General features: G+C 53.0%; 7 protein-coding genes across 7 annotated transcripts; 3 read left to right on the forward strand and 4 right to left on the reverse strand.

Annotated features, from left to right (window-relative positions):
* Window positions 1-1,382: 1,382 nt before the first annotated feature.
* M409DRAFT_57465 (uncharacterized protein) lies at window positions 1,383-2,645 on the forward strand (the record flags this gene model as incomplete). Its single annotated transcript, XM_033813639.1, has 1 exon — window positions 1,383-2,645. One exon carries the CDS (start codon window positions 1,383-1,385, stop codon window positions 2,643-2,645), a length of 1,263 nt encoding a protein of 420 aa, XP_033664472.1.
* Window positions 2,646-2,697: 52 nt separating this feature from the next.
* On the reverse strand, window positions 2,698-4,005 carry M409DRAFT_26193 (uncharacterized protein; the record flags this gene model as incomplete). Its single annotated transcript, XM_033807997.1, has 6 exons — window positions 2,698-2,913; window positions 2,965-3,055; window positions 3,120-3,540; window positions 3,605-3,705; window positions 3,765-3,811; window positions 3,880-4,005. 6 exons carry the CDS (start codon window positions 4,003-4,005, stop codon window positions 2,698-2,700), a joined length of 1,002 nt encoding a protein of 333 aa, XP_033664473.1.
* Window positions 4,006-4,860: 855 nt separating this feature from the next.
* Window positions 4,861-6,360, reverse strand: M409DRAFT_26194 (uncharacterized protein; the record flags this gene model as incomplete). Its single annotated transcript, XM_033807998.1, has 2 exons — window positions 4,861-5,720; window positions 5,781-6,360. 2 exons carry the CDS (start codon window positions 6,358-6,360, stop codon window positions 4,861-4,863), a joined length of 1,440 nt encoding a protein of 479 aa, XP_033664474.1.
* Window positions 6,361-7,369: 1,009 nt separating this feature from the next.
* On the forward strand, window positions 7,370-8,548 carry M409DRAFT_26195 (glycoside hydrolase family 130 protein; the record flags this gene model as incomplete). The annotated part of the gene is made up of 1 exon (XM_033807999.1): window positions 7,370-8,548. The coding sequence occupies one exon, from the start codon at window positions 7,370-7,372 to the stop codon at window positions 8,546-8,548; it is 1,179 nt and encodes a 392-aa protein (XP_033664475.1).
* Window positions 8,549-8,635: 87 nt separating this feature from the next.
* M409DRAFT_26196 (uncharacterized protein) lies at window positions 8,636-9,887 on the reverse strand (the record flags this gene model as incomplete). Its single annotated transcript, XM_033808000.1, has 2 exons — window positions 8,636-9,693; window positions 9,758-9,887. The coding sequence occupies 2 exons, from the start codon at window positions 9,885-9,887 to the stop codon at window positions 8,636-8,638; spliced, it is 1,188 nt and encodes a 395-aa protein (XP_033664476.1).
* A 724-nt stretch (window positions 9,888-10,611) lies between these two features.
* M409DRAFT_26197 (uncharacterized protein) lies at window positions 10,612-12,764 on the forward strand (the record flags this gene model as incomplete). The annotated part of the gene is made up of 6 exons (XM_033808001.1): window positions 10,612-10,799; window positions 10,856-11,047; window positions 11,110-11,168; window positions 11,227-11,318; window positions 11,374-12,193; window positions 12,322-12,764. 6 exons carry the CDS (start codon window positions 10,612-10,614, stop codon window positions 12,762-12,764), a joined length of 1,794 nt encoding a protein of 597 aa, XP_033664477.1.
* Window positions 12,765-12,902: 138 nt separating this feature from the next.
* M409DRAFT_26198 (uncharacterized protein) lies at window positions 12,903-14,801 on the reverse strand (the record flags this gene model as incomplete). The annotated part of the gene is made up of 10 exons (XM_033808002.1): window positions 12,903-12,999; window positions 13,058-13,546; window positions 13,604-13,701; window positions 13,758-13,785; window positions 13,848-13,957; window positions 14,026-14,174; window positions 14,230-14,332; window positions 14,383-14,439; window positions 14,492-14,679; window positions 14,738-14,801. 10 exons carry the CDS (start codon window positions 14,799-14,801, stop codon window positions 12,903-12,905), a joined length of 1,383 nt encoding a protein of 460 aa, XP_033664478.1.
* Between the last annotated feature and the right edge of the window lie 645 nt (window positions 14,802-15,446).

Consider the following 15,446-nt stretch of genomic DNA (forward strand, 5'->3'; position numbering starts at 1 on the left):
AACGAAGCCTTCTTTGGCAGCACGGGCATACTATGAAACCATCCTCGGGCTTCATTACTTCGAGTCGGGGAATCAGTTCGACTGTCTCGTCTGCCACATCGGCATCGGCGTCCGTGGGCGTGGACGAGCTTGTGCTGTCTGACCCGTCGGGGAACATTGAAACGGCTGCTCGGACATGCTGCTCGTGCTTAACCTTGAATGCACGATACCTGAGGTAGTGGCGTCGGTAGCTAATAGCCAGTCCGAGACGTCGAAGTAGCCAGTCCTCAGCCTGACTGCTCGAGTACATGTCCGTGACGTAGGCGACATCATATCCGCTATCTGACGGCTGAAGATCAAGATGGAAAGCTTCGGCATAGTGTCTCTCAGCATCAATCTCATCAGCCAATGTCGATATCTTGAAAAGAGCTTCCACTGATTGCCGAATCAGCGCGACTTGACCACCACCGGGGTCGGTCGCATTATCATCTTCAGCATCAGCATGACCCTTGTCGACTGCAGAAGGATCGTAGTAAACTGCGCATGGTTAACGTACAGGTACAACAGATAAATGAGGTTGACGCCCTCACCTTCCTGAAGCAAGAACGAGAGCGTGCTGAAAGCGTCCAATAGTTCCCGTCTGACACCCGGCAGCTCAGAAAGTCTACTTTGCAACGATCTTGGTGCAGTATGGCTGCATGAAGTCTCAAATTGCCGTTGCCAGGTTTTGAATCGCTCATAAGATTTTGCGAGGTCCGCGCTGGAAGGGTGCCGATCAAGGGCCGTCTCAAACGCTCGTGCAAGCGTGGAAGCAGCCATGCGAGAGCAAGTGTCATTCAGGTGATGAAAGTTGGTGAGCAAGAGTGCTAACGACAAGTGTAAAGGACGGTATAGTCAGGTGATCGAGATGCAAAGGGTAGCACTGTTCACTACACCGCGAAGTAGAGAGGCTGTGACGCGCCGCAGCTCGCCCGCATCAGAAGCGAGAGAATGGATTGGACAGCGACAATGACCGCAGGAGGGCACAGGCATGCTTTCAGGCAGACGTGCGTATGCTGCATGTACACATGTCGCGCCCAATCACATTACCGGCTCCATTCCAAAAAATGCTTTCCAGGGCAGCACGTGAGGGCTGAGTAGGATCATTTTCTCGTCTTGATGCTCCTTGATATTGCTACTTCCATAGACACGCATGATTCGGGGTATGGCGATAGGAAAATGATGCGTCTTTGAGATGTCCTCTTGAAAGCATAGTATTGAGACAGTGAGACGCACCAGCGAAAGGCAAGTGATGTCGTCGGTGGCACTCTGCGGAACGGGCCGAGCTTAGTCATGCTCTTTCAGATGAATCTCTCAAAAGTTCGACTTCCAACTTCAAGATCACACCAAACCTCTCCAACACCATGGCCGATGTCGAAACCGCCGAAGCGCCCGCAGTGGTCTTCGAAGACACCACCGCGCCCGCCGAAACCGCCCTCACCACGACCAACAGCGACGGCGCCGTGCAGAAAGTGAAAAAGACGAAAATCATCAAGCGCAAGCGACGGCCAGCACGACCGCAACAAGATCCCGCCACCTTCAAGTCCGAACCTCCTCCCCAGACTGGTACCATCTTCAACATATGGTATAACAAGTGGTCTGGCGGCGACCGCGAAGATGCGCTCTCCTCAAAGCACCAAGCGAAGGGAAGATGCAATGTCGCGCTGGACAGCGGATACACCAGGGCAGACAAGGTTCCTGGCAGCTACTTCTGCCTGTTCTTCGCGCGAGGACTGTGCCCCAAAGGCCAGGACTGCGAGTATCTTCATCGGCTACCCAACAGCAGGATTGGCAAGGAAGGCGGACTGGGCGACATCTTCCCTTCGAACGTGGACTGCTTTGGTCGCGAGAAGTTCAGCGATTACCGCGATGACATGGGTGGTGTTGGATCATTCATGCGCGTGAACAGGACGCTGTATGTGGGGCGGATACATGTCACGGATGACATCGAAGAGGTGGTCGCAAGACATTTTCAAGAGTGGGGTCAAGTCGAGAGGATACGAGTGTTGCCAAGCAGAGGCGTTGCGTTCGTCACGTACGTGCATCTGGCAAACAGCGAGTTCGCAAAGGAGGCCATGGCGCATCAGAGTCTGGATCACAACGAGACGCTCAATGTGCGCTGGGCTACCGTGGATCCAAACCCACAAGCCCAGAAGCGCGAGGTGAGGAAGATCGAAGAGCAAGCCGCAGAAGCCATCAGAAGAGCATTGCCAGCCAGCTATGTGGCTGAGCTTGAGGGCAGAAAGTACGAAGGCGCAGACCCAGAGGAAGAGCGGAAGCGGAGAAAGATTGATGGAAGCTTTGGGCTGAAGGGATACGACGCGCCAGACCACGTTTGGTATGCATCTGAAAAGGCACGGATTGAGGGAGGAGCGGATCATAAGATGCTGGAAGATGTTCCGGGCGACACAGAACCGAATTCTGACAATGAGGATGAGCCGCTTCGGATTGAAAGCATTCAGAAGGCTGCACAGGGTCAACAAGCATCCAACGGCGGTATCTTGGGCGCCTCGACTTTGGCCGCCTTGCAAGGATTCAAGGCAGGTCCCCCGAATGGTGGAGCTGCCGCGGAAAGCAGACCAGCAGGTCCGCTGGTTGGATACGGCAGCGATAGCGATGATGATTGAGCTGGAAGACAGGATCCATAAAGACCTGCTACGATCACTACGTTCATACACATCATGAGATCCTCTCGTTCATGAAGGTACAGATATCCTTCAGCCCTTCCTCGGTGGTCTCAGTCCCGCCAATTGGAAAGAACGAGAACCCGTGCGGCGCGCCAGGGTATATCTTCAAAATCGCCTCAGCGCCGCTGATCTGCCACTTCGCGGACATCGTCACCGAGTCGTCCAGGAGTGGATCGAGGGTGCCGCATGTGAACAAGGCAGGAGGGAGCTAGAGAACAAATGAGCCATCCTAGTAGATAGTAAGTCAATCCACACATACCTTCAACTTATTCAAGTCCATAAACAACGGCGAAATCCACGGATCCCGTCTCTGCTCCTGCGTCGTATTCGGACAATACGCCGCCACGTACCTAACACATGTCAGCACGACACCATCCTCAAACACACCAGGGGAAAGGGGAGAGCCATATAAACTTTTGCATAATATCCACCGTCAACACGAGCGGCAACTCGAAATGCCACGCCTGCGGCAAAAACCCACTCAGATCATAACTCCCATAATTCAACACCAGGCCCTTGAACGCAAACGCCGGCCGCGTCTTGAGGAGATGATATGTCGTCACGACGCTGAGATGTCCGCCGGCGGAGTCCCCGCCCATGAATAAGAGCGGGACGCCGAAATCTCTCTCCCCGTGGTCGACTAGGTACTCGCCGACGTCGAAGCAGTCCTCGTTGCCCTGCGGAAAGGGATGCTCGGGCGCGAGACGGTACCCGACGGAGATGACGGTCAAAGAGGCGTTATTGGCGTAGTAGGCGAGTTGCAGGTCTTGGTAGGCTTCGGATTGGAGGACCCAGCCGCCGCCGTGGATGTGGTAGAAGATGCCTTTGGAGGGGCCTTTGAATCACACTGACTGTCAGCTTCTGGAGAAAGGTGGAAGGGCCAGCGGTGAATGAGGTACCGTTCTCAGGCGTGAAGATTCGAATGGAGATATCTCGACCTGCTTCTCGGGAGGGGAGGGTGGAGTTTTTCCCTGTTTCGAGGACGGTCGGTTTGGGCATGCTGTGTCTTGATCAGTCCCGTTCCTCCTTTCCATCGGCAATGGATAGAGTGGATCGTACGGCGTCTCGCCGTTCCAGCGCATTTGGCGGTATTTCTCTGCGCCGACCTGTTCATTTCTTCCTCAGCTCGAGGTTCTTTAAGACCTTTGGGGAGGTTGCTTGTGTTCTAACTCACTTCATACCACTTCGGTCCGGAATTCATCACCTTTATCAACCCATCGTTGAACTTCTTCGTTTGTTCGGAGATTTTCTTCTCGCCGAACTTGCTCGCGTCGAGCTGGAGGTCGGATTTGAGGGGCATTGTTGGGGTATCCCAGGAATCGTCTCTCTGATTAAGACTTTAAGGTTGATGTTATGGAAGTTGACGATGCTGTTTTGACGGAGATGGGGATTACAAACCAGGTTTACAAGTACTGAATGATGCAAGAGACGAAAAAGATGTAGTCCCGATGATAGGGACAAGCTACTCAGTTAGGCCGGCAATTGGAGGGCGGGGCTTGGAACGCCTGTCTTGAGGAGCTTCGAGGAGTAGGTGGATCCGAGGTCGGATGGGATGGAATGCCTGGGAGGATCACAGGACTGAACCTTTCTCCGCGATATATCGACGGTCAGATAGTTGATATGGTGTATCGGTAGCATGGAATGGTGTTCAGAGACGGGGATGGTCGTCCTCCAACAACGAAGACAGCCATTAAGATTCGAAGCAGTTGAGTATGCAAAGCGGACTATGCTCTTCCCTTCAATGTTCAACTCGCCATATATCCTCATCAAAATCGTTCTAGATATATGAATTGTTATTGCGCCTTGAACACCCTCATACATTTTGGGAGGCAATGTCTCCGCGGTGTCGCTCCCCTACCGAACCTCCTGCTTCACGAGGACATTACGGCCTCCCGTGCGCTGAGATTAATCATATGGCTGTAAAGGCAATTTCGATGGATCTCTCTCCAAAACCCATCGACAGTCAAGTGGAGCAAGCGGTCTTTCAGTGGCATGGAAGACCGTCCAGACGCGGGGATGATCGTTGTCATCGATTCCCGTCGTGAATGCTGCCATGCAATTTGATTTCAAACAACTATGTGTGTGAAGGAGAATAAAATATGCTTTTCGCTCGAATGTACACATCTCGCAACGCCAGAACGTTGTATTCAGTGCTTCAAACGCCTTCATACATCTTCGAAGGAAGAGTCTCTGCCGTCTCGCTCGCCTGCCGAACCTCCTTCTTCACCAAAACGTCATGACCTCCCACGCTCTTAGACCGAATATGCGATGCTGTTGTGGGCGAGACTGGCTCAGCCGACACACTTGACAGGAAAGTTCCGGTGATGTTGGTGAGTATGAAAGGATCTTGGTCGGTGGGGGTGGTCTTCGATCTCTTAAAGATTGATGCGATGCCTGCGAATGGACCACTGTTCTGCTGCATAGGCTGATTTTCTCGAATACTCTCCATGAAGGTGACCTTCGACGGAGACGTCGTGTCACTCGTCGATGCCATGGAGTCTGTGAAGGTTCCGGAAGATCCCTTACGTTTGAAAAAGAGCTTCGCTTTACTGCTGAAAGAGTTGATAGTGCCGGTGATCGAGCCTCGTTGTTGGGAATCGGATTGATGACTGTGATTGTCCTCCATGAGCGACGGAAACAAACGGCCCATGCCGATAGCCAGCAGACCTTCGCGGTACATCTTGAATGCATCTCTGCCGAAGGCGAAGAAAGCGAAGATCAGGATGCCCCCGACCAGCCAGATGATTCTGTCGTATACGATCTTGCCGTGGGTCGCGACTAGAATCGCAGAGTCCCAGGAGTACTCTGTTGGGTGATGCGTCTCTTTCCAGCTGTACGGCAAAAGGTTGGTGATGCGGTTGTGCAGAAGGACGTAGACTTCTGTTGGGATGAGCCCGACCACGCAGATGCAGCAGATGAGGTACAGGCGGAAGAAGCGTGACTTGTTGGTGTTGCTGTTGGCGAGCAGGGTGTTGAGTGTGAGTCGGTATTTGAGGAGTCGGACGACGATCAACACTGGAATAGTCAGCATTTGAGTGAACGAACAGGATGAAGGAGGTGAAGGCGAGGACTTACCAGCATAGAAAGCGCCGATGATGACCCAAATCAAGGGCGGTACCAGAAGTAGCAGAACAGCGAGCCAAGAAGAATCTGAAGGAGGTATGCATCCGCTGATGCCGTAGAGGTAGTAGCGCTGTGGCTGTACGATGTAATGGAAGGGCATCTGGAGCGAAGGAAGGAACACGCAGCAGATGAGGTCGATGGCATACGCTCGTCGTCTCTGAGCCGTGGTTCGCATCCAGCCAGTGTTGTTTGTGTCCATGACCTTCGCCAAAGCTCTCAGGATGCATGCCAGGCCGGCTGGAAAGAGTGTCTGAATGAGGATGTAGAACTTGACTTCGACATCGCAGAGGCCGACACCGCTGAACCAGTTTTCGAAATCGTCGTTGGGCCATAAGACGGCGTTGAGGAAGTTGAGGAAGTTGGCGATGGTGACGCCGGTCACCACCACTGTGGCACCGATGTTGCGGTTGCGGTAGTGCTGGATGAGCGGAGGGATGATGAGGATCGAGACGAGGAGGCTGAATGTTGCGAAGGCGATGGCGGATGGGTATGGTCGGCTGAGGAGGATTGCTTGATCCTGTGGCGAAGACATGCTGGGTGCGACTGCGGTCTAGCTGCTGAGCAAGTCGTTGAGGTTGATCGCTTCTTGCAGTATGGGACTGTCTTCGAGTTCGAGAGATGGTGGTTCGTCGTCTAGACCCAGATATTGATCTCGCACGTAAAGAACGGTGATTGTTGCAACGATGATAGCAGCGAGCAGAAGAGAAAGAGACGAAGTTGTTCGAGCAGCTCTGAAGAGCGAGCGGATGGCTCTGAGAATAGACTTGGTTGTATTGAACAGTATGAATAGGCAGGCTGCCAATAGGGCCGTGTCAATAAGGATGAAGGTCAATAAGACCGTGTCTTCAATAGACGGCGTGGTGAACATGGCCAGCGCGGTGCACCACGTCCATGCGAGTATGAGAGTGAGGAAAGGAGAAACATCCCTACCCTGCAGCAGAGGCGTATGGGCCTATGGAAGCGTGTTGTTCTGGTCGATATCATCTTCTTTGACGAGGCTGGTCTGGGCGGGTGGTTTGAGGCGCTGGCCGAAAGCAGTCCTCAATAGGCTTTGTCAATAGCAGCGCAGAAACTTCTATTGTCGGCTGCACTGCGGGCATGGGCTTGTCGCAGCTGATATAGCAACTCATCTCGTGATACTGCTCGTGGCGATGAGACATGTTGGTGCGTGGTCGGTAATATCCACGTTGTTGAGGATGAAGAAATCGTGATGTTGTTGAAGGTCGGTTACTTCGGCTAGTCGGCTGAAGTTCGGGCCGAGACCGGCTACCAGCCGTGAACAGCAACTCTCGCCGGACTTCACCTTCTCCATCCATCTCCTCCTACGTTCACGAATCCATCATGTATCTGAGCATTCGAACTCGGGCATCTTATTCACCAACAGCCCTCCTCACGGTGAAGAGCATGCCCAGGAGAGCCAAGAACGACCGTTTCCCAGTGACGAGAGGGGTACACGGCTGTGGCGTTGCGCAGGACGACGACATATATAAGCGGTAGGTGCTGTCTGTAAACCATGCTCTCTTATCCATTCATACACGAAGATGCATCGAACAGTACTGGTGTCGAGTCTGTTGACTTCAGCATTGGTTTGGGCGCAGAATTCAACTGCACCCGCGTCTGCTGACTCCCTCCCATTTCCCATCTCATCCGATACAGTCGAAGGAGATCCCAATTACATCGCACCTCTCTATCCCATTCTGCCGTTCAATCAATATGCCGGCAATCCAATCCTTGAGCCCAACCCCGCAAACAATTGGGAGTCCGCCTTTCTATACAATCCAACAGCAATCGTCTTGAATGAAACCATTTTCCTCCTCTACCGAGCTCAAAACGCTTCAAAGACTAGCAGCGTCAGCCTTGCTTGGAGTACCGATGGTTATCACTTCACACGCCTCAATCAGCCCATTCTCTACGCCACCGAGCCCTGGGAAGCTGGCGGAGGTACTGAGGACCCACGCATTGTCCGTGTTAATGGCACCTTCTACTTGACATATACCGGGTACAATCTGACGTCTCCGCAACTCTGTCTCGCGACTTCTACAGATCTTCTGAACTGGACAAAGTACCCGCCTCTCTTTCCGGACTGGCAAGACGTTGCGTACAGCGACATCGACATACCGGAGCCGAGGTTCAATCACTCCAAGTCCGCCGCCATCACCAATGAAAAGATCGAAGGGGTCTATCACATGTACTGGGGAGACAGCTTTCTCTACCACGCTACATCCCCGGACATGCTCAACTGGACAACTTTACCCGCATTGCAGTACTTCGCTGGACCTGTCTTTCCGTGGGAAAACCGACTAATCGAAGCAGGGCCTGCACCTGTGAAGACCAGAGACGGGAGGTGGATTCTGGTCTACAACGGCGCCACATCTGGCCGAGCTGGATATCCTGCCGCGCAGTATGGTGTTGGACAGATGCTGATCGATCCGAGCGGAGCTTTCAGACCGACCGTCAACACCTCCATCATTAACCCGGTCACTGGAGGAACTTATCAACCAGCTCTTGCGGATGGACCGGTCGCACGGATCGAGAGACCAATGGTGTTCCCCAGTACGCCTGCAGAGACGGAGGGTCAGGTTGATCGGGTCACATTCGCAGAAGGGCTGGTACAATTCAAAGGGAAGTGGTTTCTCTACTTTGGTCAGGCGGACAGTACTCTGGGTGTTGCTATAGCGGATGTACAGCCCGCAGATCTTGGGCCGAGCCATTACATGTGAGCTGGCAGTATGTATGGGTGGCATCAAAGGTGAAGGAACGGTAAATCACATACTGCTACCAACTTCTGGCTGTCAATGCCAACCACTTCAGCTCCTCATCAAGCGCGCAGCTTCGCGAAGCTCACTGGCACTGGGCATATTGACGATCAGCAGATACAGCACGCCCTCTCTCAGCCTTTGTCTCACGCTTGAAAGCAAGCCGCCACGCTTCTTCTCCGGCTGTGGGTTCTTTCTCCTCTCTTCCTCTTCCTCCTCCCAGTGTCTACGACATGGATCGACTGCACCTCCCGAAAGTACTCCAATCAGTCCACTATGCTCGAACGTCGTTGGGTCGGCGTATCTGCCCGCGAACTGGCGGTCAACCACGTTCAGTTTCGAATTTGGATTCTTTGCGGCATATGAAGCTTGTGAGCGACGATCGAAATAGTCGGCGGTGAACGCCATGGCGCGTTTGAAAGACCCGGCATCGCCTTGATCACGGGTGTCAGGGAACACCAAAGGACACACTTCAGGCAGTTGAGCCTCGGTAGAAGTCCCGCTGGAGATGCTGAACTTTTGAGACAGAAACCCATTGCCTTCAATGCTCGCCGCTTCTGAGACTTGGGTGTCCAGATCGAAAAGCTTGCTTGCTTCATTGGAATTGGGCTCGTATGTCATGATCATGGCGAAGAGACCATGCGGCTTGAAGTGAGTGGCGTTCCACATATCCAAGTAATCATTCGTCTTCTTGTTGATGTACAGATTCTTGCCACTCTCGATCGAGAGGTGGACTGCCATCGCCGCAAGATGGACGGTCAGCGATGGTCCGAATGCCGCCATTTGGCTGACAACACCGATCGCTACGGCGAGGTTCAGGACGTTGAAGGCCCCGTTCTGTTTCGATGCGTCGAAGCCGTCGATGAACTGCAGGAATGTCTCCTGATCCACGCCGCAGTCCGCCAAAGCCGGCGCATAGGCAGTGAGAAACCCTCGAGCCTTTGCGTTTGGGCGTTTCTGCGGGATAATGACTGGTGCTGGGAGCTTCCCAGGTAGCCCTTGGCCTGGTGCCGTGAGAGTCTCTGCGTCTCTCGCAGCTACGAATTCATGCTCCTCCTCATATGGCGGTGGCTTGTCGTCTGCTTCATGAGGATCATTCTGCTTCCCGTCTGGATGCAAGCCTCACTCGTTAGCACTGCTTGTCTAGGATGAGAAGTCTTGATATACACGCACCCGGACGACTCTTCTGGTACAAGGTACTGGCCGCATCATTCGCCTTCTTGGCTTGATTATGAGCATAAGCCTCTTGACCAAGGCCAACGACAACGCCGACCCCTTGTCCAAGACGTTTGATGATGGCCATGTTGCAATGTACTTGAGAGACCGGATGTGAGGAGCAAGCTTTGAAGTACAAACCAGGCAATGACTGAGAAAGGAGGGAGCGCCGTACCTCGAGAGCTCGAGACTTATATGCGCCTTGTGAAGAGATGCCCCAGCAGGTTCAGCCTCGCACTACATCATACTTTAATGACGGCATCCAGTGCGACCGTTCTGACCAAGACCAACCATGCCGAATCTGAAGCAGAGGCATGTGAGAAGGGCTAACCCATTACGAACAGCATCCCAAGGATGGAGCTCGGACGATGACTTTCAGCTGCAAAACGATCCACTCTCCCGACGTCCGATTCCCTGGATTCAGCTCGTCCAAGCATGTCCAAAAGGTATTTGATTCTCAAGCACTGCTCGATACGCATGTGAATGTCACAGCCTTGGCCTCCAATTGGCCTAACGCATGATCCTACGACCGCAAAGCTAACTTTTAGGGGAAGTGATCGTCTTGTTTCACTAGTCATCCACGGAGCCCTACGGTCAACGGCAGCGTCACAATCATATCTTGTACACAACTGAACACGGACCGTACCTGATCTGCCTTAGCATGGTATGCAACGGGATCCTCAGCTCGTGGGAGAAGTAGGGCTCCCAAACACGACCGTGATGGCTGTGATGGTCAACGCTGAAAGCCATCCATACATAAGGCTGAGACTTCCTCCTAGAGACCTTTTTCCTTGGAAGTCGACGCAAGCAAGATGCTTCTTTTTACTTTCGCTGCGTTCCTCTGCGCCTTCGCGGCTGCCATTGCCAATTCTTACGCCCGCTCCGCACTCGAAGCCGATACTTTGACAACAAGGGACCCTTCGTCTTTGCGAGCAGATTTGGGTCATAGCATCTACCAAGGCTACCACAATGCGACATCCAAACTGGACGTCTTTAAAGGGTGACTATTGTATCCTAGAATTACTTATCGCGGCCCCCACTGACCAATATCGTTAGGATCCGCTTCGCTGAACCGCCTCTGGGTCGACTACGCTGGCAACCTCCCAAACCTCCTTCAACGAATCGCAACAAGACCGTCGACGCACAAGAGTACTCCTTGATCTGTCCACAGAACAATGTTGGGATGGGTCCGGCCACTCGTCCCACGAATGACACTGGCACGAGTGAAGACTGCTTGTTTTTGAATGTGTGAGTCTCTAACTACATGTCTTCAAGACAGGCACTGGTTTGCTAATTGAGGCTGATCTTAGCTGGGCACCGCGAAGTCATGGAGGCGCGAAGCTACCTGTAATGGTATGGATACATGGTGGTACGTCGATAACAAGCAACGAAACATGAACTGACCAAAGTGTCTTACATATCTCCAGGGGCTTATGGCTTCGGAAACGGCCGATACGACTTCAGCGACCTGATCAACACGAACAATAACTCCTTCGTCGGAGTTTCAATCCAATACCGAGTCATATAACCCCAGCCCCCTCCCTTTTCAAAACCGATCTGGCTAACAGACGTAGCTCGGAGCCTTCGGCTTCCTCTCCTCCGACGAAGTCCACCGCAAAGGCGTCCCCAACGCCGGCCTCCTCGACCAACACCTCGCCCTCGAATGGGTCCAGCAATACATCCACCTCTTCAACGGCGACAAGAACCGCGTAACCCTCGCAGGAGAAAGCGCCGGCGCCGGCAGCGTCATGCTGCACGCCATGGCGTACGGCGGGACTCGCGCGGGAAGAGAACTCTTCAGAAACGTCTTCGGAGCCTCGCCCTACCTCCCTCCGCAGTATGGGTATAAAGATTGGATTCCCTCGCAGTCGTATTATGCGTTTGCGAGTGCGGCGGGGTGTGATGCGAGGGATCCGTATCTGCATGAGGGGGCGCTGCCGATTTTTGAGTGTCTTCAGGGGAAGGACTCCAGGACGCTCATTAATGCTAGTATGACCGTGTCAGCGGCTGGACTGTACGGGGCTCTGGCATTTGCACCTGCGACGGATGGCACGTTCGTCCAGCAGCGTCCTAGTGTGCAGCTGGCGGAAGGGAAGGTTAATGGTGTGAATGGCCTCTTCGGCAACAATGCGAATGAAGGCTTCTTGTTGGTGCCGCAGACGATCAAGACGGAGAAGGCGCTCGTTGAGTGGCTGAAAATTACTTTTCCGCTGTTCTCGGACGCTGATATCAAGGCTGTGCTGGATACATATCCCTCGACTGACGCACCGGATAATCCTGAGGCTCCTCTGTTTGCCACAAATGGAATTTCTGGTCCTACGGCTGTTAACCAGAGCTCGCTAGGGACGGGGCAGCAACAGCGTGCGACCCTCATCTATGGGGAAGCCACGTTTGGTAAGTACTCACACATCCATCACCTTACTTCTCTTACACTGACACGCTTCTCCAAGTCTGCCCCTCTCACTAGCTCGCCCGCGCCTATACCCACAAACATCCCTCCTGCAACACCACCGCCGGCCCAGGTCACGGCTACAAATACCAATTCTCCGTCCCGCCCTCCATCCACTCCGCCGACCTCCCTGCCTACTTCCCCACCGTGCCCAGCATGACAGCCCACCCATTCCCCTCAGACTTCTCCACGGCATTCCAAACCCTCATTGGCAACTTCGTCGTCAACTCGAATCCTTTGATCAGCAGCCTTGTCGCGAACGGGGTTTCAACGGGAAATATGTCGAGGAGCGTGGTGAGTGACTGGCCGGTTTTCGATGGGGAGAGAGGTTCGTTGCAGGTTGATTTGAATACGACTTGTACAGGGTACGTCGCTGGGGATTTAAAAAAGAGGGAGTTCCCTTATTGCGCTGGTGAGGATAATCAGTTCAGTGTCGTGGATGCCGATACTTGGGAGGGAGGCCGGGGGAGGAGGTGTGAGTTTTGGAGGGACATGGGGAGATTGGTTCCCGAGTAGATGTTTTCGGCGGTGTAGATTGTCTCGGGGTGATGACAAGTGACTTACAATACGTGCCATCATGTTGTTCGAGATTATATGGGCGGTGTGTAGGCATAATGATTAACCATCCATTTGCGTCTTTCAGAAGTGTCGTGTTCACTGTGACTGCGATCGTACCAAGAGTCTTAGGCGTTCCCAGAGCGAATTGCCTGGCCCTTCGTCGTTGTTGCTGGGGGCATACAGGGTGACTTGACTATGCACGTGTCAGTCGTTCCTGGTAGCAACAATATTCGTAAGATGTCTCCACTCACCAAGCCCAAAGAGCATAATACACAGCCAACGCACCGCTAGCACGATGCTCGCCGTGCAGGAAGTAGTTGACGGTCCGAAATACTTCCTCAGCGACGTCTTGCACCGTGATTCCAGGATGAGGAAGCAAAAGTGGACTATTCAGAGACTTAAAACCTCGAATCGCCATTGAAATGCACTCATCAACCCTGGATCTTCCAACATGTCTCTCTGCGAGATCCAGCAAAACGATCAAGACTGCATCGTAGACGGCAATTTCGTGAGCCCTCGCGAAGTCACGGAACCACAGTGAAGTTGGGAGTGTCGGACTTTCGATCTGCAAGAGTGTGCGATGGAAGTGCGACTCAGTATCTGCGATACAGGCGGCGTTGGGGTGCAAGATATGCCACTCAAACCGCCATCGGCAAAGCACGTGAAGTGTGGAAAGAATGCGGTCTCGAAGAAGCTGTGACCGGAAAGAACTGTTGCAGTCCACATTTTGCCGTTCGCGACTGTCAGCGTCTTCAAGCAGACCCGGAACGTCCGCCGCGATATCAAGGAGTTTCTACATCGGAGTTTTGGGGATCCACGTTTTCGCCCAGGGGGTGGTCTTCCAGTCCTCGTGCTCCAAGAAGGTACGTCGGCGCTGCTGCAGGGCGAAGAAGATCTATGCGATTGTTAGAGGTTGGTGCTCGACATCCCGTGAGTAGGCACGAGACTTACGATGTTCATTCGACTCATCATGAAGTTTCTAGAAGTCGTACGTATCAGCACATATGGTCAGCGAAGGGAATATGAGGGTCTTTCCCATACTTCCGTGCGAGCCAGCCTTGATGTCCACGTGGCCCTATATGTTCCACCAAACGTGCGAGTCCCTCGTTGTGCTGTGCGTAGGCTTGGCCGTTCATTGCTCCTGTGGCGATCTGCATGATACGTGATAGTATGAGTCTTAGGAAATGAGTTCCACTAACGGGTCTTCGAGTTGACCGACCTCACACCAGAATAGAAAAAGCACAGCAGCATTATTGCCGACGTCATGCGACATCTTGTCGTCGACTAGATTTTTCGACAGCGTCTGAATGGCACCGGCGTACTGCATGCGTGCAAAGGCCATGTCCTGCGCGGAGCAGTCGTATAAGGCTGGCTCACATCTTAGGCTAGTCCTAGGATTGGGAGCGTATTGGAGATGACCGACCTGCGAAATGCACGGCAGCTAAGGCCGAAGCCGCCTGGGATGCCACGCCTGTTCCTTCATTGGCTATTATGGCCATGACCCAGGGCTGCCATTTGCTCGGAATCTGGAGTCAGGTAGCATTTTGGTGCTGGATGGGGACTTGGGGCGACTGACATCGTTCTCTAAGACTTCTTTGTGAATAAGGGCGGAGAGGAAGTGGAGGTGGATGGTCTATGGCTGTAGTGTCAGTAGCGTTCAAATCAGTCGAGTCATGATGACCTACCTCTCGCTGAGGTGCAAGTGACACGCGTGGAGTCTGTCTTGATATCGTGGTTGCCGGCGTCGCTATCCCGGCGGTTGTCGGTAGTTCTTGCTGTCTCTGGGAAGTATACATCTTAATCGGCCTTGAGGTATAGCCATCACAAACGAGTTTGGATTTCTCGCAGCGTCTGCAAGTGGGATGACGCTCATCTGTGGCGTATCAGTCAATCGTTTCATTCTTTGATCACGGCGCATCTGACTTACATACCACACTTCAGTTTGCGGCGCTTGCAGTTGCCGCATGCTTTGGAGCCGCCAGGTACGTTGACCATCCTGCAGCCAGTCTCGTCCTTCCAATTCCACCAAGATATGGCGGCACTGATGAAGTGAGGTGAAGAATGCTCAGGTAAGCAAGCAATGCTATAGCTAGCGAATATATCGAGTAGCCACAGCTGCGGCTGAGCAATGACAAGCGTGTTCAGAACATACCCTGTATCGACCAAATCCATAGGATTCTTATGCATCAGCGCGCAAGCGGGAACACATTGGGAAGGAAAAGCGTACCTTCCCTCCTCAGCTTAGCCCAGCACGCTAAAGCACAAAATCCCGGCAGAACCTCGGACCAAATTGCACAGACCGTTATATTCTTCTTCAAAGCATTGGTCTTTGTCGAACACCAGCTTGGCCGAGCGGTCAGAAATGACGTTCAGTTGAATGGTGTTCGATTCCCGGACAACGACAACGACAACGAAAAAGACAGACAAATACTTAATCTAGAATGGATTGAGCCTCACTGTCTTCTCTGATAATACAAAGTGTTATTAGTTCTTCTTGTGAGGCGGGCTCGGGGGACAAAAAGGTGTGTCGTTGGGAACTCCCATCGATTGTAAATCCTTTTTGCCTTTTTGTTGGACTTGATGGTGGTGGTGTAGCGGATCGTGTTGGCGAGGCGGCTCTTTTGACTTGTAGAGAGCGAA

Source organism: Zasmidium cellare (genome assembly GCF_010093935.1).
Source record: "Zasmidium cellare ATCC 36951 unplaced genomic scaffold M409scaffold_30, whole genome shotgun sequence".
Taxonomy (NCBI): Eukaryota; Fungi; Ascomycota; class Dothideomycetes; order Mycosphaerellales; family Mycosphaerellaceae; genus Zasmidium; species Zasmidium cellare.